This window comes from Mchenga conophoros, linkage group LG3 (genome assembly GCF_057382185.1).
Source record: "Mchenga conophoros isolate Kocher_MC1m ecotype Shallow Benthic linkage group LG3, M_conophoros_male_GT1.1, whole genome shotgun sequence".
Lineage (NCBI taxonomy): Eukaryota > Metazoa > Chordata > Actinopteri > Cichliformes > Cichlidae > Mchenga > Mchenga conophoros.
Window position 1 is genome coordinate 37457826 of NC_140528.1, and position 22113 is coordinate 37479938.

The 22113-nt window shown below is 42.3% G+C and overlaps 1 protein-coding gene across 1 annotated transcript in view; it reads left to right on the forward strand.

The window, feature by feature from the left end:
• The window catches only part of LOC146578496 (V-set domain-containing T-cell activation inhibitor 1-like), a 71697-nt gene extending 54190 nt beyond the window's left edge, over nucleotides 1–17507 (forward strand). Inside the window, exons 4-5 of the mRNA XM_085267817.1 lie at nucleotides 13073–13408; nucleotides 17464–17507. Coding sequence (XP_085123943.1) covers nucleotides 13073–13408; nucleotides 17464–17507 — 380 coding nt within the window. The remainder of the gene's footprint in view (nucleotides 1–13072; nucleotides 13409–17463) is intronic.
• The last annotated feature ends 4606 nt before the right edge of the window (nucleotides 17508–22113 follow it).

Consider the following 22113-nt stretch of genomic DNA (forward strand, 5'->3'; position numbering starts at 1 on the left):
CTTTTTGTGTGTTTCATTGTATGAAATGACCATGGTGACAGTGACTGGTTAATGTGTGAATTGGAGGACACTAGTGTGAAGACGATATTTTGTGATCTAAGGTTGACGCCTAGTGGACCTGTGGAAATTAATTTTGTTCATGGTGTGGCAACCCCCCTGTCTGTGGACGCACAGGCCGGTCCAGCAGCGTCTGGTTAGCTGAGGTGGCGTCTTGGGAACTGAGGACTCCCGCATAGCTACAGAATAACACTGAAACTGCCGTGTAACCACGAGTTTACATTTATTCTGGAATAGAACAAGAGGATATTTTGACATCTAAGGTTGAGTTCTATATTAGGTAAAAAGGTTGTATTTCCTCATTTCAGTGGTTGAGATTGTTGATTGCTTTGTGCCTGTCCCCTGACGAGTGTGTGAAATTAAAGAGGAAAAGAGGGTAATTTGGAGCCACATAGAGATAGACGGGTGTAATTGGGTGTAATACTCTGTGGTGTAAAAAACGTGAGAGGTAAGTAGTTGGGTGAAACATGTTGGATTCTAATGCTGACATAGAGAAAGGAGAAATAAAGCGAGAGTGGAGAATTATTGAGAAGCAGAGAGAGGAATGTGTTGTGAGACTGGTGTGCAGTTTGCGCTGTAAAGGTGAGCATGTTGCCTGCTTGTCTATTTCACAGTGATGAAAACGATATTAAATAAATCTCTTAGTGTGTTAATACAGGGGGCTACGGACCTGGACCAACCGCCCACCACAAGCACAGCGGCCAGAGCAAAACGGTAGATTGACATAATGGGACCCATATGGGCAGAAATCTGTGCCATCAGAAACTGAATTTGAATAAGTTAAATTTGAATTTGAATTGCTCAGATTGAATCTGAATTGTAACTTGAATAAATGCTTTTGAAAACTGAATTTGAATTAGTCTAATTTGAAATTGAATTTATGGTTTGAAAATGAATTGATTTGCTTTGAAACTGCATTTTATCCTTTAAAAATTCAGCTCTCGAATAATTTCAGATTCACTTCTCACCATTCAGTTTCAGTTCTACAATTCAATTTCAGTTCCAAAATTCAGTTTTTTGGAACTTGCATCCGGTTCCGGTTCAAGCGCAGATTAATAGAACTACGTTTTACTAGTGGACCGAAAGTGTTACCGACGGGAATCTACAGCGTCTTGAGCTGAATTAAGACTTCAGAAGTCATTCGTCATGTCGAATGACCAGCAGATAAACTCTCAGGTTGGTAATAAATGTATTACATGTATAAGAACAAGCATCATGTTAACAAATGATAGCCGTACAGTAACTGTTACGCTTATTGTAGCTGTTAGCTAAAAACGCTAATTTAGCGTAGTTTGCCCTGAATTCAGCTTTGACAAACAAATATGATCGACTGTTTCTAGTAGAATTCCAAAGTTGTCATCTTGGACCCTGTCAGAGTACCCCCTCTGTATGCTTGCAGAGACCCCTACAGTAGGGAAACATGCAAAACAGTGTCCAAACCTTTGTATTTTAGCTTTATTTATGTCTTACACAGCATCCCAACTCTTTAGCTGACTTAATAACTTTAGCTAAAGTGAATAGTTAGTCTAATTCATTAGTGCAGCATTACTGGATCATCTCTGTTTGAAGTGATATAATGTGATATACAACTATCACTGTGTTTAACTACCATAATAATTCTTAGGGTACTGAGTGCATGCTTAATTAGATTTTTTATTTTTAAACATACTGCTCCATTAATATGTTTGACAGGCTGAAGTTGTCGGGTCACCTCCTAAATCGACCATCTTTTACAGGTGTTTTGTGCCAGAAATGGAGTGTCCACTGAAGACTGAAGATACTGAATCTCTACGCCTTGCCATTGATCCCTCTTGTGCCTTCATCTAGACAAGAGACAAACTTCACCACTCTCATATGCTCTGTACCTACATCACCTTCCCTGACAGTCGTAGCGTGGCTCATCTGAGGGTGAAATTATAAGAATGTGTTATTTTGCAAAGTGCTCTCTAGGGTTCCTAAATAAAATATGGCATTGAGGTCATTTCTTTTGAATTAATCCCTTCTTCTGAAATATAAGAACCTCTCCTGGTTTTGATGACACTTTGAATTTCCTTTCTGTTCCACTCCCAACCCCAAATAGATGCTGACAAGCTGACACAGTAACATGGAAGAGGGAAAGAAGTTGGAAAGGACTACTACAAATAAACCCAATGCCTAACAATGAAAAATGTAAAATAAGAACAATAATAATAATAAAGATAAAAGATAAAGTAACAAGTTTTTAGTTTCTTTTTTATTCCAAATGATCATCCAGATGTCTGTGACACAAACACCATAATGGAAGGCCTTAGTCATCACATGCTTAAACTCATATTTTTGCATATGCTGAACAGGCAGTCAGACATGCTGTAACTGTGGGGTAGAAAACAGCATGAACTCCATACAGCAGGGGTCTCAAACTCCAGTCCTCGAGGGCATGGAAAAGTTGCATGACACTTTGACCGTTGAGGACTGGAGTTTGAGACCCCTGTCATATGGAATATGACAGGTGTGGTTGAACTGCATGAAGACTCTGAAGTTTCTCTTCTCTTCTGGCAGGACAGGAATGTGGCCTTGTCCTGTGAGCCACTGTAAGGATGTACTTAGAGTAGAACTGGACTGTCACCAGCCTCAGGCTCTTCACCCTTTTCAAAGACAAAGCAGTCATTTAGATAAAATGTTAGATATTGTTTACCTGTAAATGCACAAAGTAAATTTAGAAATGTTATTATTGTCAAGAGTGAACAAGCACTGATAGTGTAATCTACAGCTGTGGCCAAACGTTTAGAGAATGAGAAGTGTTGTTTGCTTATTTACAAAGTTTGCTGTTTCAGTGATAGTTGTATATCATATTATATCACTTCAAACAGAGGTGATCCAGTAATGCTGCACTAATGAATTAGACTAACTATTCACTTTAGCTAAAGTTATTAAGTCAGCTAAAGAGTTGGGATGCTGTGTAAGACATAAATAAAGCTAAAACACAAAGGTTTGGACACCGTTTTGCATGTTTCCCTACTGTAGGGGTCTCTGCAAGCATACAGAGGGGGTACTCTGAGAGGGTACAAGATGACAACTTTGGAATTCTACTAGAAACAGTCGATCATATTTGTTTGTCAAAGCTGAATTCAGGGCAAACTATGATAAATTAGCGTTTTTAGCTAACAGCTACAATAAGCATAACAGTTACTGTACGGCTATCATTTGTTAACATGACGCTTGTTCTTATACATGTAATACATTTATTACCAACCTGAGAGTTTATCTGCTGGTCATTCGACATGACGAATGACTTCTGAAGTCTTAATTCAGCTCAAGACGCTGTAGATTCCCGTCAGTAACACTATCGGTCCGCTAGTAAAACGTAGTTCTATTAATCTGCGCTTGAACCGGAACCGGATGCAAGTTCCAAAAAACTGAATTGTAGAACTGAAACTGAATGGTGAGAAGTGAAACTGAAATTATTCGAGAGCTGAATTTTTAAAGGATAAAATGCAGTTTCAAAGCAAATCAATTCATTTTCAAACCATAAATTCAATTTCAAATTAGACTAATTCAAATTCAGTTTTCAAAAGCATTTATTCAAGTTACAATTCAGATTCAATCTGAGCAATTCAAATTCAAATTGAACTTATTCAAATTCAGTTTCTGATGGCACAGATTTCTGCCCATAGAACCACACCCAGCAAGAATCAGCAGCTGTGCAACGGACAGCAGCGAGGAGAGAATTAGAGGAGAAACTAAAGCTTTAAGAGTACACAAAATTGAGTTGAAATTTGGGGCCAATGGACTTGTGGAGGTTGGGAAGGCGTTCGGAGCATCGCAATAAAAGGAAAGGTGAAACAAAAACACACAAGTAGAGAAATGTGAGAAAAAGGCACCTTTGAAGGAAACGTCTTGTTTGGAAAAGAAAAAAAGCTAAGGCAGAGAGAAGCTTTGCTGGATCTGCAGCTTCACTGAACACACATAATATTAACCCGCCTACAAACGCACACACACGCAATGAAGAAACAGCTTACACTCACGAACACGTGAAGATTTTTCAGCAAGGTTAAAGCAGCGAAACTTAACATACACCTGTTGTTAAATGGTGAAGTTTATCCACTACTAACAAATAAACCCTCTGGGTTGCAGGACAACAACGTAACGTAAAAAAAAGAAAGACTGGTATGACCAACCAGTGATGAAACAATAAAGTTAGTGGTTAAGAGTCAAATTGTGAGATGCTTTCTGCTGATTGAACAACACAAGTGAGTTACTGCAGGAAGGAAAATTCCCTTTTGTGAGTTTAAACATGATCTTCAGAATTTCAACATGTACCTGTGTTGTCCTGTCAACTTGGTGGGCTATGAGTGATTATATCATGAAAAAGGAAAAAAAGGGGAGAGAAGGCTGACACAGGGCCTGGCCCGGTGATTCTCCCCTCTCTTTGTAACACAGCCAAAACAACATCATTTTCCTGTTCGTCTGTTTTTGTTTTGTTTTTTCTCCTTATGCTTGATTACAGGCTGCTTTGCCGGCCCTGTAATCAAGGAGCCGAGGCTGACCTGGACTCCTGCTCTCCCCTCTACCATCTTCGACGTGACCCTGACCAAACGCTGCAGCAGCTGGACCCACAACAACAACCTGAAAATGTCAACAGTGCTGCAGAAAGGATCTCATGCAGCAGAGACGGAGAGCGCTAAACCCAAGGCCCGTTTCACTACACGGGGGAAGTTTTCAGACAGCTTCAGCTGACAGAGCTGTGACGAGACGCCCAATAAGCCCGAATGAAAAGTGAGGCCGAGCAACAGAATGCTGACCTTGATAACTCTGCATTAACACTGTGCAGGGCAGTGATGGATCAACACAGATGATCAGGGCAGCAACAAAGGGCGTGACCGAGACGGGAGGAGCAACTGAGGTCAAAAGTATTGTCCTTCCTTCAGCCCAAAGATTGAAAGAATTGGGAGGATTTAACAGTCCCCAGCTTTACGGAGAATGTGGGAAAGTTGGACGCAAATTCCCATTATGTGTATTTAGTGTGTATTTATTGGTAGCAGTACAGATTAGCCATGAAGCTAATGATTAGAAACTAGAGCTAATTTGCCAGTTTGTGTGAAAACCTTGTGGCGCTGTAGTGAATTTATACCTGTCCTGGCTGTAATCACAGTAAATTAAGACTTGGAATCACCATATCTTTTGTTTGTGTTTATTTCATTTATTCTGCTCTAAGAAGTTTTGGTGTTTTGAGTTGAAACCAGCCAGACCACTCACTGTAATTGTCATGACCTCGGTGCCAACGATAGGGGATCCGCTATTCTCCATTGCTAAGGGAGCGGTCTGCCCCTGGGTGGCGACCTCCGAGCTCAAGCCTGCCCTCCTCACCTGCAATCAAAGGCAGCAGTTGTAAGAGCAGCAGTTGTAAGAGCAGCTTGGACCTCCACTCTTTACCAGATTGTCTGCCTTTCAATCAGCTATGCATCTCTTGTGTTTCTCTCGAGTCATTTCCCAAGCAATTCTGTGCTATGTTTAAAGTAACCGGCTTCCTTGCTGACCTGCCACACTCTCTCCGTGCTCACCTGGTTAGCTCCATTGCTGCTGCACTAATTTCTCCTGGCTGCTCACCAGTAAGGACATCAGCTGCTTCCTATCTGATTAAATAGAAGAGGGAACTCACCTTCCTACCCTCCTGCTCATCACCATTAATGTAGTGTGCCTAGCAAAAACTGTGTGAGACTGTCTACATATGTGTAACGATGTACTATCTCAATATATTTTCAGATTATACAGTAAAGGTTGACTCACAAAGCCACACTGGTTTCTTTTTTTCTTTTTTGCCTGTCCTGTCCAACAGCGTAGCAATCAATTGTTGTCTGAAGGCCAAAATAATGCCAGACAGATTTACTTTCCCAAGTGGACCATTATGGCATTAATGGTCCACTTGTAGGGGTGGGCGATATAAACGATATATGATAGAAACGATATAAATTTGGCCAACGATAGAGATTTTGACTATACCGCTCTACCGCGATAGCGCACGTTGATAATGTCATCAAGCTGCGCCTGTTTTGGTCGAAAGCATCGCAGTGGCTACAACCATTATCATCTGCAAATTATGGTGGGCGACAGTCATAGCAAAGAGATGAAGCACTTTTGAAATATGGGGAAAGCCAAAAACTGCGCTTCCTCCACTTCTGTAACATTGATTCATTAATGTTGAATTCTCTCACAGCTGTTCTGTTCCCACGTTGCAGTATATTAATAACTAACCTCGTATTGTGGATGAATAATCTCAGTTGTTCTCCTGACTGAAGTTTGGCCCGTGTATAGCATCCTGCTATGCGATTGCATTTGTCCCTGACCACCAGAATCCCTCACGTTAACTTTTATCGAGTGGAAAAAAAGTTGGCATTCATCCTCCAGCTTCACTGTGCTAATGTTATGCTAACATAGCTGTGTCGCTAGCAATCACGTAGCACAACATTATATACCAGGTAGTCCAACTTCATTAACCCTGCAAACGCCACTGCTGTTTAGTTTCCTGTCTTCATTTATGTTGGAAGTGGTAGCAGAGTGTGCCTTATAGTGTGGAAAATACGTTATACAGAAGAAAAGAATATATCGCGATATATATCGTTACCGCACGTGCTTCAAATTATATCGCGATATGGATTTTAGGCCATATCGCCCAGCCCTATCCACTTGATAGTCATATTTCATTAGATCTTTATTCTGATTTTTTATTTTGAGTTATTATAATCACAACAGACAAGACTGGGAAGCGGAAAAGAAAAAGAAGGATGAAAAGTTGGGGACAGAGGGATAAAGAGAGAGAGCGAAAAAACAGAGAATCTGTTTCAAAACCTGGCGAAAAAAAACAAAACCACACAGCAGAGAAATGACAGCAACAACCAACATATGCACAAATAAAAGTAAATAAGAAATATTAAATATTACTGAACAGCACACAGTAATAATGCAAGATATGTTTAGAGGCAGCAGCAACCAAGATACTGTCTGTCTGTGACCTGTATGTGTGAGCGATCGTGTTCATGAGTGTCTAATAGTATGTGGCGAGCACACAGCCCTGCCCCCCAGGACATGAAGCAGACATAGAGGAGACCTGCGCCCCAGACATCCAAAGCCCCCCCCCCCCCGGAACATAAGAGCCCCAGGTGGACCACCGCAGGGACAATTGCGGCCCCCACTCAAAAAAGAGCAGAGGAGAGCCCTGAAAGCGGGGTCATCCAGCAGCCACAGTGCAGAAGCCACAGGGGCCCCAGCGACGAGCCCACAGGCTCCACTGTGCACCAGAACAGATGAAGCCCCAGGCCCAGAGATCTGAGATCCAAGGGCCCCTCCACTCCCCAGCAGGGGTCCAGCAGAGCCAGAGGGGCCAGGCTCTGCCAACCAGCCACCAGGAGCAAATACCCAAGGACCCAGCCCAGACACTGAGAGCTTAATGCACCAGCGTGTGGATGCACCCACCACTGGCAGTGAGTGTGTCGGGGGGGGGGAAATAGACCCCCACCTCGGGGAGCCTAAGATGTTCTGAGAGAGGTGGAGTCTAAGACCTGACGGGACACATAGACATAGACAAACAGGCACACACAGACACAAGCATGCATTCCCACCCCTATGTTAGTGTTTTCAGTTTTGCTTCGCCCTGTCTCCTTGTATGTGATTTCTCCCAGCTGAGCTCTCCCCCTGTGTCTCATTACCTCGTTATCCCTCTGTGTATTTAAGCCCTTTGTCTTCTTCGGTTGGTTGCTGGATTATCTGCGTGTTATTCACTGCATTTCCCATGGTCAGGTTTTGATGATGCATGGTTCACATCTAAGGTCTTTAGTTTCTTTATTCTTGTTTTTCAGTTTTTCCCAGTTTAGGTTTTAGTTGTTTAGTCTTTCTCTCTTTTTGGTTTTGTTTGCATTTTGCTTTGCCGAAATAAAGGATAGTTTCCAGTTTAAATCCATCATTATCAACAGTGTGTCAAGAGGATCATTTTGATCTTTCTACATGCACACGTAAAAAACGCATATGTGAGTTGGAATCAGACCTGTATGAGTCTTATGTTTCTTGGCCTCTGGAGGGCGCTGACATGTCAGCTAAACAAGAGGGGATTTTTAAAAGTGGTCATGACAGTGTAGATTTCTGGCATTTGTGTAAATGCCACTGAATATTTCTAATAAAAAAAAAAAGAGTATGACACTTAAGTTAGACTTGTGTTTGTATCTGAACCACACCATGTTGTGTAGCTTTCTGGATTTTATACTTAATGGGCTACATATGTCATGATCCTGGGTCGGTGACCCAGTGTTTTTGGTGATTTACTTTTCATAGTTTAGTATTATGACTGTTGTTTTGGGTTTCCTAGGGTTTAGTGGTGTTCCCTCTGTTTGGTGTCTTCCCTGCCTTTGCATCCCCTTAGTGTAGTAGGTCTCTGTGTTTAGTCCGCGTCTCTGAGTCTGTGTCATTACATGTATGTGTTTCCTGTTTTACTTTGAAGGTCTCTGTCTTATGTCACTGTGTTCTATTTACGTTTCCCCTGCCTCGTCAGCTGTGATGTCTTCCAGGTGTGTTTCCCTCCTGCTTCCCATCCCCTGATTCCTGGCGTGTGTATTTATAGTGTGTGTTACCTCGTCCTCGTTGCTGGTTCGTCTGTGTTGTTCCCCTCGGTCTCCCTGCATCTTGGTTTCTGGTTAGTTATGTTAGTTTTTTTCCAGTTTAGGTTTTCTTAGTTCATGCTCAGCCTCGCCATTTCTGTTTGTATCCACTTCTGTTCAATAAATACTCACCTGCACCAGAGCTGCCGCATTTTGGGTCCTTTCTACAAACTCCACACGTCTGCCACACCGGACGTGACAACATATTTATTTATTATACAGGCTATACAGTGCATAAAAGCAAAATCCACATTTTCTATGTAACTGAAATCTTTAATTATCTGGGTTAAAGAAAATAAAGTTATAGACTATATTTATGTGAAACGTGTATAATTACTGCATTTGAATCATTTTAACCATGTATTATAATACATATTACAGGATGTAACACCTTCATATGTGTAATAAAAAAAAAATGGCTTTGCCACTTAAAAGAAAATTCTCAAAATCCACCCCTGAACACATTTTCACTTCTCAATTGAAATTATTATAAAATTCTAAATGTTTAAGAGAGGTTCCAGGTATTTAACCCTAAGTGGAGCTGCTTCTGTACTTTTGCTAAATCAGCAGCAGGTCTTAAACAGCTGACAGAAAGAACAGGATGTATGCAGCTCAGCAGCTCAGCAGCTCGGTGATGTCCAAGGAAAATGTCGGCTTGTCACAGAGACACACAGGTTCGAGTCCAGCCGGAGATTGAATGGTTATCTGTAGACAACATCTAGAACACATCTGTATGTCTAACCAGATCCAAGCAGTCACTGTAAAAAGCAGTTACCCTGGTAACAACGTAAACAGCGAACAGTGGTGAAAGTGTGAGTCTTTGAAAATGCGCAGCAGTGTTGTGTATCTGTGACTCGCTGAAAAAGCCACAGACGGAGCAGTGAGCAGACTCTGTCGATGAATGTGCTGCAGGAGCTTTCAGCACAACAACAAGCTGTACGTCTGATTTCTACTGATTCATGAAAGCCTCTAAACCAGGGGTATTAAACTAAAATTTGAGGAGGTCCAGTTGGAGAAAATCTTCTCAAGCAGAGGTCCAGGACATCATAATGTCTAACTTACGTTATGATTGTGATAGAGAAGCAACCTTTTTTTTTTTAATTTATATCTGAACGTATGAACAATAGACTGTCAAATCAATGAAAATACAAGTTAAAAACATTTCAACAAAATTTATTGTTAACGCTGAAACACACAGTAGGCCTACATTAGATATAGGGCTGCTGTTTAAAATGAATTAGAGAAAATAAATAAAATGGCTAAATTGTGCATCTTAAAACAAAGTGCTTAATTTCAGAAAAAAAGTTTCCCTTTTTCTTTACATTTTACATCTCGACTTAACAGTCTCAATACAGTTTCAACAGATAACATCAAAACATTTTAATAATTTTACAGTTTCTCTGTCTTTCACCCCCTTATATTCCACTTCCCCACTTTCTGTTGTTCAGTGAGAGAATTGAGCTTTAGTTTGCTCTACTAGGATTTTAAATTTGGGCTGGAATGGTGTCAGGGCCATTCTCATACACATGTGTAGGTGCTCATTGGTGAGCCTGGAACGATATTTAGTTTTTATTATGTTCATTGTGGAGAAAGCTGCCTCACAGCTGTATGTGGAGCCAAACATGGTCAAGATGTACAGGGCTACTTTCCTCAGATTTGGGAAAGCTGTCTCAGAGACCATTTGGGGCCAGAAAGTGGCAGGTTCAGTTCTTCCAAACTGCTCTTTCAGGGCCACATCTGCTTGGAGATCAATCAGCTGCATTTGAAGAGGCCCAGCATTTGCCCACTTGAAGTGCTGTGTGACTTCCTTTGAGAACCCTCTGACATCAGTGATGGCAAATGGGTTCTTTATGAACATGGTGAGCTGCTGTCCAAAGCTGAAGCTATCAAAACGTTTGCTGAAGTTTTCAATCAGCTTATCAACAAAGTCAACAAAAGAGGACACATCTCTCTGTCCCTGAACCTGTTCCTTCACTGTTGGGAAGTGAGCATAGTCTCCTTGCAGGTCTTCTTTGAACACTTCAAGTTTCCTCTGAAAGCAGCGGACAGCTGTCATCAGTTCACAAATTGAATTGTCCTTCCCCTGCAGCTTCAAATTCAGTTCATTCAGGTGTGAAGTGATATCAACCAAAAAGGCCACAATATCCATGTTTTTCCCATCATTTAAAAAGAGAGAAAAGTTTGTTGCTTTTTGACTTTCCAGCTCTTCCAAGAAAGCTCTCTTGTCCTCTTTCATTCTTGCTACAGCTCCTTTCTCTCTCCCCATCATAGCAGGGGCTCCATCTGTGGTTATTGAAACCACTTGGTTTGGCTCTATTCCTCGCTTTGTTAACATTTCCTTAATGGCCAGGTAAATATCCTCTCCTCTTGTAGTGCTGTGAAGGGAAGTTACACCTAGCAGGTCTTCACAGAACTCTTTCTTATCATTGTTGAAGAACCTTACATAAACTAACAGCTGAGCATTGTCCGACACATCAGTGGACTCATCTACAGCCAAGCCTACACATGGTGTCTTATGAATAGCTTCTTCCAGCTGGGACAGCACATCCTGAGCTAATATTTCACTTCTCTTTGTGGCTGTTGATGCTGACATAGGTATTTTCTTTATTTTGTCACAAAGCTCTTCTTTTTGTTTACCCTCAAGTAATGTTTCTGCTACTGCACTCATGCACTCTGTGACAACACCTGCATCTGCAAAGGGCTTTTTGTGTTGACCTAAAATCCAAGCAACTCTGAGGGAACATTCATGAGCACGTTGTTGGGCGGTGAAAGAACTGGTTAAGATCCTTGTGGATTGATCATAGTGGGCTCTGAGACTGCTAATTTTCTGGGACCTGAGTTCAGACTTGGGTGGGTATGATTGTTCAAAGGCTTTGTGCTTTGTCTCATGGTGGCGTTTGACATTGCCACTTTTAATCAGTGCCACTGTTTCTGAACATATGAGACACACTGGTTTGCTGCTTGCGGCCGGAAGAATGAACATATATGCGTACCCCGCCTCTCGCCCTATGACAGCTGGGATAGGCTCCAGCGCCCCCCGCGACCCTGAAAAGGGGAAGCGGATGGATGGCATTCAGTCTTGAAAGTTCTATTTTCGGTGTCTACTTTTCTCTTTTTTGAAAGCGCCATAGTTGTTTTACCTCTTGTGACTCCCGCTCACGTCTTGTCTCCCTGTATCGTTAATCGTCTCGCTTGTCATTGGCCTCTCACCGTCTCTTTCCTCTGTCTGTCTGTGTTCTGTCTGAACTCAGCGTTGCGATCGCCTTGAATGTGCAGATGTGATTGGCTAAGTAGTGTCACGTGGGTGGCTTAACTCGCACACAATTGGTTTGTATGTTCCCTGGTCTAATACAATGTAAGGTTACCGCTTAAAATTGAATCGCCCCGTCAAAATTAAATATAATTTAATATTTTGTTAACTATAGGTCCGGGTCCATATAGGATGGCGACTGGGTCCGGACTCGGACCCCGGTCCGCCTGTTAGTGACCCCTGATCCTGATAACGAGCAAACACCCCTGTTTTCAACTTTACTGCTGAAACGCGCTCAACCACGGAGTGACGTCAGCCGCTGCTCGGACTCCCGAGGTTCTTGAATGCACCACAAACAGCGCAGAGTCCGAGTGAGCTTCTGAAAGTCAGATCTGATGTAGTCAGTATATAAAGTCAGGCTCTGTTATTGACTGAAAACAGCGTGAGACTCAGACATTTAGAACAAACTAAGAGTCGGATCAGCACAAATACTGACACAGAGATGGCTGCTGGCACTGCGCTGCTCTGCTGCACTTTGCTGTTTGTCCTTGTCTTCGTCTCTGCAGGTGAGATTGAACTAAACTGAGGTTCTCTCTCAGATAATAAGAAGTACAGGAGGATTATTTTCATCTGGATTCAGTTTGTCTGTGTGTGAAGGAGACACCAGGCTGGGTGGACACTTAACATCTGTAATCCAGCTGTGACAGAGACAAAGAAGTGTAATGTGTGTGTCAGTGTGATGTGTTGTAGTGTCAGGAGTCAGGATGCAGCTACAAAGCTTCTTGTTCAGTGTATACAAACAGCTGTAGCTCCATAAAGGCAGCATGCAGAGACTCACAGTGTCTTATAATGAGAGGCTGCTTTCTCTCACACATTATGTTCACTTATTATCAGCACATGTTGTTGTTCTGTGGAAGCTAACATCTTGTAGTTTCTGACACTTTGCATGTTTAGCATGAGGCTAAAATTCCCCCTCAGTGGGTCACTGGTGACCTGCTGGATGTTCAGAGGTTCATTAAATCCAACATGACTAAAAACTCAAATGTCAAAGGAAATAAACAAAATATTTAAAGTCAATCATTCTGATCATAATTGTACTTTGACCTTTTACCTCTCTGCTTTGTATTGTTTCCTCTTTCAGACCAGAAAAACATCACAGCTGAGTCTGGACAGGACGTCACTCTGACATGTCGAGCTCCAAACAACAACATCAAATTTTTAAAGTGGACAAAAGTTTACCTGCAGTCAGAAGTTGTCATTTTGCACTGGGATGGTCACTTTGATCCATTTTACCAGCATCCATCTTTTAAGAACCGGGTGGATCTGCAGGACAGACAGATGAAGGATGGAGACGTGTCTTTGATTCTGAAGGATGTGACGATTAATGACACTGGAACATACGAGTGTCGTGTGTTCATGGAAGATACATGGCGATGGATGTCCATCAGCATCATCTATCTTCATGTTGATCCTCCAGGTGAGTGAGTAGAGTTGAGTGTGTGTGTGATCAGAGGTGAAGCTGCTTCCTGGTTGTTGATGTGTGTTTGTTGTATGGATGAGCTGGTGGATGTCAGAGGTAGACAGATGTTTCTCCAGCTGTTGTCTTTGTGGCTGGTAGTCTAGAGTTGTAGAGCAGCATTGTTTGGTTAGAGCAGAAACAAAGACATTTATGAATCCGTCTCTTCTTCTCTTGCTCTCTAACTCGTCTGTAAACATGTGTGGGGAAACTCAATGTTAAAGCCTACAGCTGGAGGGGGAGGGGAGGGGTGAAGCTGGTGGTTGTGAGTCTGTGAAAGTGAATCCTGCCGGTGCCATAGCTGCTGAAAACGTACTTAGTGCAGACACAAAACGTCCATCAGCTTCAAAGTGTGTCAGAAAAATGTCCACATGGTGACTGATGGATGAGAGAGGTCCCATTGTTGTTGTTGTGCACAAATCATTGAACAACACAAACACTTAGAGCTGCTTTCAGTGCTGCCTGTTTTGTTACTGCACACATTTCTGATGGTCCTACAGTCCAACGTAGCAAACATCTCCCTGAAGCCTCTTCTTAGAGACCAAAGGTTGGATCAGAGCGAGCAGCTGAAAGGACACATCTATGAATGCAGTCAGAGACTTTCTCACAACCTCACACTTCATCTGGTCACATTTACACTCAGGCTTAAACTCATGCTTTCTGTTAGTCACTGAAAATAGAAACAGAGTCACACTGGTTCTCAAAAGAAATCAATATTAAATGAATATATAATCAGATCCTCATTTGCAACAATGTGGATACCATCATGTCATCTTTGGCTCCTCCAGCTGAGACACACAGCCCCTCCCCTCACTAACAGCTGGATCACTGTCACAGGTGACACACTCATCTGTTTCTGCAGGTTTCAACATCACAATGTGACGACAACTTAATGACTGTGTTTGCTTTATTTCAGAGAAACACACCACCACACCTCCACCTACATCCACACCTCTTCCTGGTTCTACCTCCATCACTCTTCCTCCATCACTCTCTCCTCCTCTTCTCTCTGTGCTGTTGCTCATTGGGTCAGTCTATGTTGTGGTTCTACTGGTGTTACTGGTTCTGCTGGTGAGACGATGTGTTCACAGGAAACTTGAAGGTTTGTACATATTCATTCTTATTCATCGTGGTATTTTGTTTCCATTCTGTCATCATAATTTGGTCCATTTAGATTCTTAAATCATAAAAGTGTTTACTTTAACTCATTTCAGCAGATGGAGAAGATGACATCACCAGTGACATCACATACAGTGTTGTGAAAGCATCAAATCCTCAACACCCTCCAGTCAAAGAAACCAGAGATGGAGGTTTGTGTGTTCACCCAGGTGTCATCCACATACCTGAACCAATGACTTGGTGGTGTTTCAGGGTAGGATAGCAAAGCCCTCTTTCCCACGTCTTCCATATACAAGTTGCCCACAATGGGTGAAACTGGGGAGCCCACGGCACACCCACGTTCCTGCCTGTAGAACTGACCCTTGTATATGAAACAGGTGGAATTAAGACACAGTTTCAAAAGCAAGCACACCTGGTCCAACAGCCTTGTCTTGTTCTAACTGCTTCAGACAGTCTGTCACCCTCGTCCTGTGACCACTTCCTGGGTCTCTTTCAGTCTTCAAATATAAAGTTTTTACAGCTTATAGATTTTAAGTTCTGCTCCAATTATTTGGGTAAAGATAATAAATACACAGGTCAAAGGTCAGAGTCACATGAGAGACAGTGCTGTCACTGAGCTACATGTGTCAGAGCTCAGATGAGGCCCACACATGTGTGTTATCTGTTGTTGCTACACACAGTTAAGATATGGAACATGTGAACATGAGACATATGAAGAGACTGAGCAGATAAAATGTCCTTTATATCCATCAGTGACTTTTTATTCTTTTAAACTTGTGCTGCTTCTTTTTGACTCGAGTTAGTGTGACACTGATGGAGCTTCTTGCTGCAGTGTGTTTGGGTTTGGCTGATAACACTGGTCATGCATGTTTCCTTCATGCTCTGTGGTAAAAGTGCATCAGTCTGCAGCTCTGTGGCCGCCCTTCTTCTTTTTCTCAGAAACTTCCTCATTCCTTTGTGCTCGGTCTGTTTCACAGCAGAGATGTTAAGATTAATAATATAAACTGTGAAAAGCTGCTGCAGTTTATAAAAACACACCATTTAATGTTTTTAAAAAGTATAAAAGAACAGAATGAAATGTCTCCATCGCTGTAGTGTAATAATATCACAGCACTGTTGCAGTAATTTTAATGTGTTTATTGTACAGAGACTGATTCAGCTGTGATCTACTCAGCAGTGAGAACTGAAGACGTCCGTTATGGACAAACAACCATCAGAACAAGGAGGCCCAGGTACAGCTGCTCTTTATCTTTGACTGTGGACAGAGACAAGCTAGCTGCTCATCTTGTTTACAGCCATCATGCTAAGCTAAGATAATCTGTCAACACAGTAGGAAAAAAAAGGACAAACGGAGACTGACTGAAAGAGGAGTAACAGTATACACAGAATCTGTGAACAGCATAACAGACTTACTGAAAATCAACTATTGCATAATTCTTCTAGCATTTTTCCATCAAATACTTAAACTCAGGGCTCAGACTTGTGAAAGATATCAAACTTCTCATCTTTCTATCAGGAAAAAAAAGGTTTCTTTTACAGTTGACCTGTTCCTTTAAAGAGATATGGAACAGACTGTCAGTTATAGTGTGGTCTTCCTACTTATCTGGACACAATGCTTAAAGTCAGCAGATTTTATTCAAGTGAATTCTTTCATCTCACTATTCCCAATTCAAGTGCACAATCTTAGATAGTCAATAAGCAGAGAAAGTTGTAAATCAGTTTCATCTCAACAGATGCACTTTAGGGACAACAGTAGAAAAACCCTCAAAACACGAATGGTTTTACAGCTGGAGGCGACTGACATGTTTCCCTTGTTGTGTTTTCTGACTTTTTTTTTCACTAGTTTTGCATTTGGCTAGGGTCGGAGTCAGAAATGGTAGGATGAGGCAACACCTGGACCTTACCGAGGTTACACAGATCGTTCGACTGCCACAAGGTCTGTTCTGTTTGCCAGCACAGTCTGAACATGGAGGAGATTTCAGGAGACATGCAGTAACACTATCAGAGCTGGACAGGGTTGTAAAAGGTCTTTCGCCCATAAGCAGGACCAGTATCTGTTCAATTGTGCAAGGAGGGACAGGATGAGCACTGCCAGAGGAACAAAATGACCTCTAGCAGGTCACTGGTGTGAATGTCTCTGACCAAAAAGCCAGAAACCAACTTAATGAGGGGGTGCCTGAGAGCCGATGTCCTCTAGTGGGCCCTGTGCTCACTGCCTGGCACAGTGGAGCTCAATTTGCATTTGCCACAGAATACCAGAATTGGCAGGTCCACTTTAGCCGCCCTGCTTGGCAGCAGGTTCAAGCTGAGCACAGGTCTGAAGAAGACTTTGAGAACTTTACGCTGCCTTTAACATTATGACTAGTTTGGTGGTAGGTTAGTGATGGTACTGACCCTTAACCATGGAGGGAAGCACAGACCTCTACAGGCTTGGCAACAACACTCTGACTGCTAATAGAATGAAATCCTCGACCCGTTATCAGACCCTACTCTGGTGCAGTGGATCCTGGGTTCTTCATGTGGCAACACTAAATCTAAGAGAATGAAGGAACTGATACCACTGACTGGCCCACATTGCTCACCTGACCTAAACCCAACAGACCACCTCTGGATGTTATATTTATAGAATCGTTTATAGAAAATTCAGTCGATTTTCAAATTAAAGCACCAGTGCAGGCAAAGCTCTCTGAACTCTGAATCACACCCAATGAGATTTCAACATGCAATTAAAGTGTGAGCAGTATGGAAGCTCTGTGGTTTGTGTCTGAGCTGGTTCTCAATAAAGTCTGAACTGGGACTGTGTGTGATGCAGAGAGGTGGAGATTGGAGGTCTTGATCGAACTACAAAGTTTGTAATCATGTTTCCTGTTGTTTGAACTGTGTGTGTTTGTGTTCAGACTTTAAACCAGAGCCAGACATCGTCTACTCTTCACTGAAGTAGTCCACCAGTTCAACCACTGACGTCCAGCTGCTGGTCTCTAACTGGTCCCCCCAGCACCTCAGACCAGAGGACATCCACATGTTACAGATTTTTATATGTTTCATGTCTTTTTATCACTGAATTAGACTCTGATGACCCAGAACTACTTACTGGAAATCTGTTCATTGACTTGATGTTTGTTGTCTTTTGTTCCTACAGCAGTTTCTCTGCAGGATTAATAAACTTTTGCTCTCAGATGTTTTCCTCATGTGGTTCTGTGGGTTTCACAAAGACGCCTGATGCAGAATTTGATTTGTTCTGGTTTGGTTGTAGCAAACCGTCAGTTCCTGCTATGAAGGCCACGTGCCTTCATAGCAGGAACAAACATTAAACCACAACCACAGACTATAAACAGCACAAGCATCATTCAGTGTGAGTGTGTGAGTGAGTGAGAGAGAGAGAGAGGCCACAGGCAAATGGGAACCATTAAGAGGCCAGTAGCAAAACCTCCAGAGACTAGCATGAGTACTGAGAAATCATCATGGAAGGACAGGCTCCTGCACAGTTTGTACCACCAGCAGATACAAGAAGTGGCTGACATCCAGCAATCCTACCAGTTGCCAGACAAAGCTGGACTGAAAGACAGCGCAGAGGCACTAATCATGGCAGCACAGGAAAAAAATAATCGTCACATCCTTCAGAATCAAAGACACGTCTCCATCTTTCATCTGTCTGTCCTGAAGATCCAACCCGGTGTTCTGGGAATCCATACTGCCTCACAAACCATCCTACCCATTGTTTCTACACATACGCTGCACATGTGCACAACACAAAACCCAAATTTACTTCATTTTTTTTCACCCACTGTGAATATTTGTTATGGTTAGGGGTAGGTTCAGTCAGAAGTCACTGTCAAATTATAATACGGGTAGGACGATTTGCCAAAGTACGACAGTTTCTCAGAACACCGGTTCTTAAAAGATGGATGCTACACTTCCAGATCAAAGTGCTCATCCCAGTAAACAAGAACATATTCAACTCCCAGGTCAGCTCTGCTCCACTCTAAAATGATGATGTTGAGCAGCGAGGTTAAAGGTCAAAGTACAACTGTTCACTTCTACAGCAGTCAATTATAGTGTTGTGTCCTGTAATGTTATACACCATATTGTGAGGGTGGTGTCATAAAAAAGTGGAGAAAAATGCTGTCGGAGAAAAATAGAGTTTGGTTAGCGAACTTGCTAAATTTGCTATGTACCTTTATGTGCTGCATTCATTAAAGAGGCACTTGTTCCTTGCTGAGGACTTGTTTATTACTGACCACCATTACACATAGTGAGAACACACACACACTAAATGTGTGTATGTAACAAGCACAAGCAGCCTCTCATTATAAGACACTGTGAGTCTCTGCATGCTGCCTTTATGTAGCTACAGCTGTTTGTATACACTGAACAAAAAGCTTTGTAGCTGCATACTGACTCCTGAAACTACAACACATCACACTGACACACACATTACACTTCTTAGTCTCTGTAACACCTGGATTACAGATGTTAACTCCACCCAGCCTCGTGTCTCCTTCACATAAAATCCCGTTCACATTTACAGAAAATCGTTACATCATAATCACAGTTTAATCTCTGTGTGCAAAGACACCAACAAACAGCAAAGTGGAGCAGAGTGACGCAGTTACAGCAGACATGTCAGTGTAGTTCTTACGGCTGATCTGCCATCTTGATTATTATTTCACTAGCAGGGACCACTCCCTTGGTAACGATGAGCAATGAAGGATGAAGAAGTGTGATTAGTGCTGCTGTTTGGGGAAGGCCTTCAAGGGGACTGGCAATGGCTCTCGGGCCCCCAAAGACGGCATCCCCTGCAGGAGGAAAGACTGGGCATAACGGAAGTTTTGGAGAATTTTGTGAATGTATACCAGGTAGGCTTGTGATGACCATCGACCCAGGAGCTTAATTGAGTGGTCAGGGATTCTTTTGTGGGAGGGAGAAGTCGTGACGCCAGTGAGGAAGGGATGGCCAGAGAAGTGATTTGGAGGAATCCCGGAAGACGAGGACGCTTGGCGAAAGTGTGAGAGGGGCCATGTCCTGATTGGGGCGTGGCCAGTGTTGCGTCTGGTTCAGTTTGGGTAAGAAGGAAAAACAGCCGAGTCCGTGTAGGTGACAAACATAGTGATTTTATCACACACTTCTAAGACAGAAGCATGGGAAGACAAGCGTACAGCCACAGATCTCCAAAGAGTGGACAGCTCCCCCTCCTTATATAACCCATGATGACGTCACACAGTCAGACCTTACTGGAAATGATAACAGTTTGGGCCTGTTCAGAGAGTTTACCTAATATGGACATCAACTGCTAGTTGTTAGAGAAAAACAAGTGTGTAGTACATTGTGCATTTTGTGAAAGTGTATCTATCAGAAAACTGTCCTCAGACGACCCTCCTATTATTACTAAGTGTGTAGGTGAACGTGCGTGTGTGTTACATAAGTGCGTGCATGTGATTACAGGCCGGCGTACGTGCAGAACTACACGCAGGCGGGCCGGGCCCAACAGGACTGGTGGGTCTGAATGGTGTGACTGCACTAAAGTGCAACAACTTTATTGATACCAAGAATGATACAGAACCTCACTGAACAGTCAGTGTGCATTAATATTTGCTCAAAGTAACACAGATGTAATTAAAAGGTTATTCTATCAACCGATTTAACAATGGTAAATGATTAATCAATGATAACTGATTGTGAGAATACAAAATAAAATATCTCCTGGTCACACCAGATTCGGTGATGAACAGAGGATCTGAAGATAAGGTTTGCTGAGATTTTCTGAGGTCAAGGTAGAGGGTTAGTTATTCGAAGGGTCTTAAAGGAGAGTTTATTTTGAAGTAGTATGTAGGCGTGGTGCTGCCCGATTGATTGGTTTGCTTCGTTTGAGGATGAAAATGGAGCAGTCTTTGGAGGCTGGGTGGATGGCACTCATGCACAGGTGAAGAGTCGGATGGAACTTCAAGGATGAGGAGGTGAGCGTAAGGCCGAAGAGGCGAACAGGAACATGGCTTTGAGTGTGCGTGCCAGGAAGTAGTCGCTATACTTCAGCCGGAGGGTAGAGATGCAGCGATGCAGAAGATCTGAAGTTAGGGGTAAGCGGTGTAGGGTCGTGGCAGGTGACTGACGCTGGAGACTTTTGATGAGTAGTGATATCTGGAATGACGTAATGGTTGGGCATGGTGAACCTGTGAGCAGTTTGGCAAGGAAATTGATGCCGCTTTATGGAGGGAATGTTGATGCTCTCGAACCAGAAGGCATGGATATGAAGCTGGAAACTGTTGCGATGTCGAATGACGGGAAGGGCAGGTTGGAGTTTTGATGCAATGAGCTTGCTACGAGGCTATTTAAAATTGCTTCTTGGGAGATGCTGATGAGTTCTGCGATGCTGGGGTTTAGATCTCGAATGTCGTGGCTGAAAATGGAGGAACTGGGGTCGGAGCTGCCTCTGCATGGGGCGCCAAGGCTCTGAATGTCTGGAGGGAGATAGGGAGTCGGCAATGGAATTGAAGTGGCCTGGAATGTGTTCTGCTCTGAATACGGTTTCTCTCAGAGTCGTGTATAATGACAGGTTCACTTCACATTTGTGTGAAAAGAAAAGGTCAGAATACATTTCTCGTTTAACATACTGATCAAAGTTTTAGTTTGATTTACATTTTTAAGGAAGAATAAAGTTACTGTTAGCACAAGCACACAAAGAAAGCAGAGCTTTAGCTTTAGCTCCCTACATCACCTTTAAGCCTGGATGTTGAGGCTTTTGCTTCCTCTCAGCTGTGATGACATCTCTGTCTGCTCCATCTCACCCAACATCATCCATCTGACCTGATGCTACCTGACAAACTAAAGATAAAATATTAAATTCATTTTGCATCACTTACATTTAAAATACATTTAAGGTGGATTTCTTAAAAGGGAAGGGACTGACCTGACTGTTGTGTCGAGACAGGTGTGAAGGGAGTTAAATCCAGTCTTATACTACGGACGTGTTTGGTTTTGGTCTGTAATACGTTGAGTTTATTATCTATAAGTTAACATAGCAAATCCTCCATCCAGAGGCTAAAGTGATATCAGAGCTAGACTACTTTAAGTGGAAACAGATGATCGTCTGAGCCTTAAATGAAATAAGGTTAAAAAGAAATGCTGCTATCGACAGTGTGAGGCAGTGAGCTCTGTTATACCATATTTTTTAATTTTCTTTATTATTATTATATTATAGTGTTATTACCTTCCTGTTACTTCATAATAGGATGACACTTAATGGTAAAAGTCTTGAATAGTTTTGAATTTATTTTTCCATGATCACATTTCATTCAATCACTCGTGGACTTGTATGAATGTTACATGTATTATTTTCACCCGTGGATTTACAGACACTGTGTGAACAGTTTTCATTTTATCCAAAGTTTTACTTGATGTCCAACTGATAAAATCACTGACAGACAACAGAAGCAGGAGCTCAGAGAGAAATTCAATTCAACTTTATTCATAAAGAGACAAATCACAACGTTTGGTTTTATTTTACAGAAACTTCAAACTAAACCAAATTCAGGACGTGTATTAAACCTGCA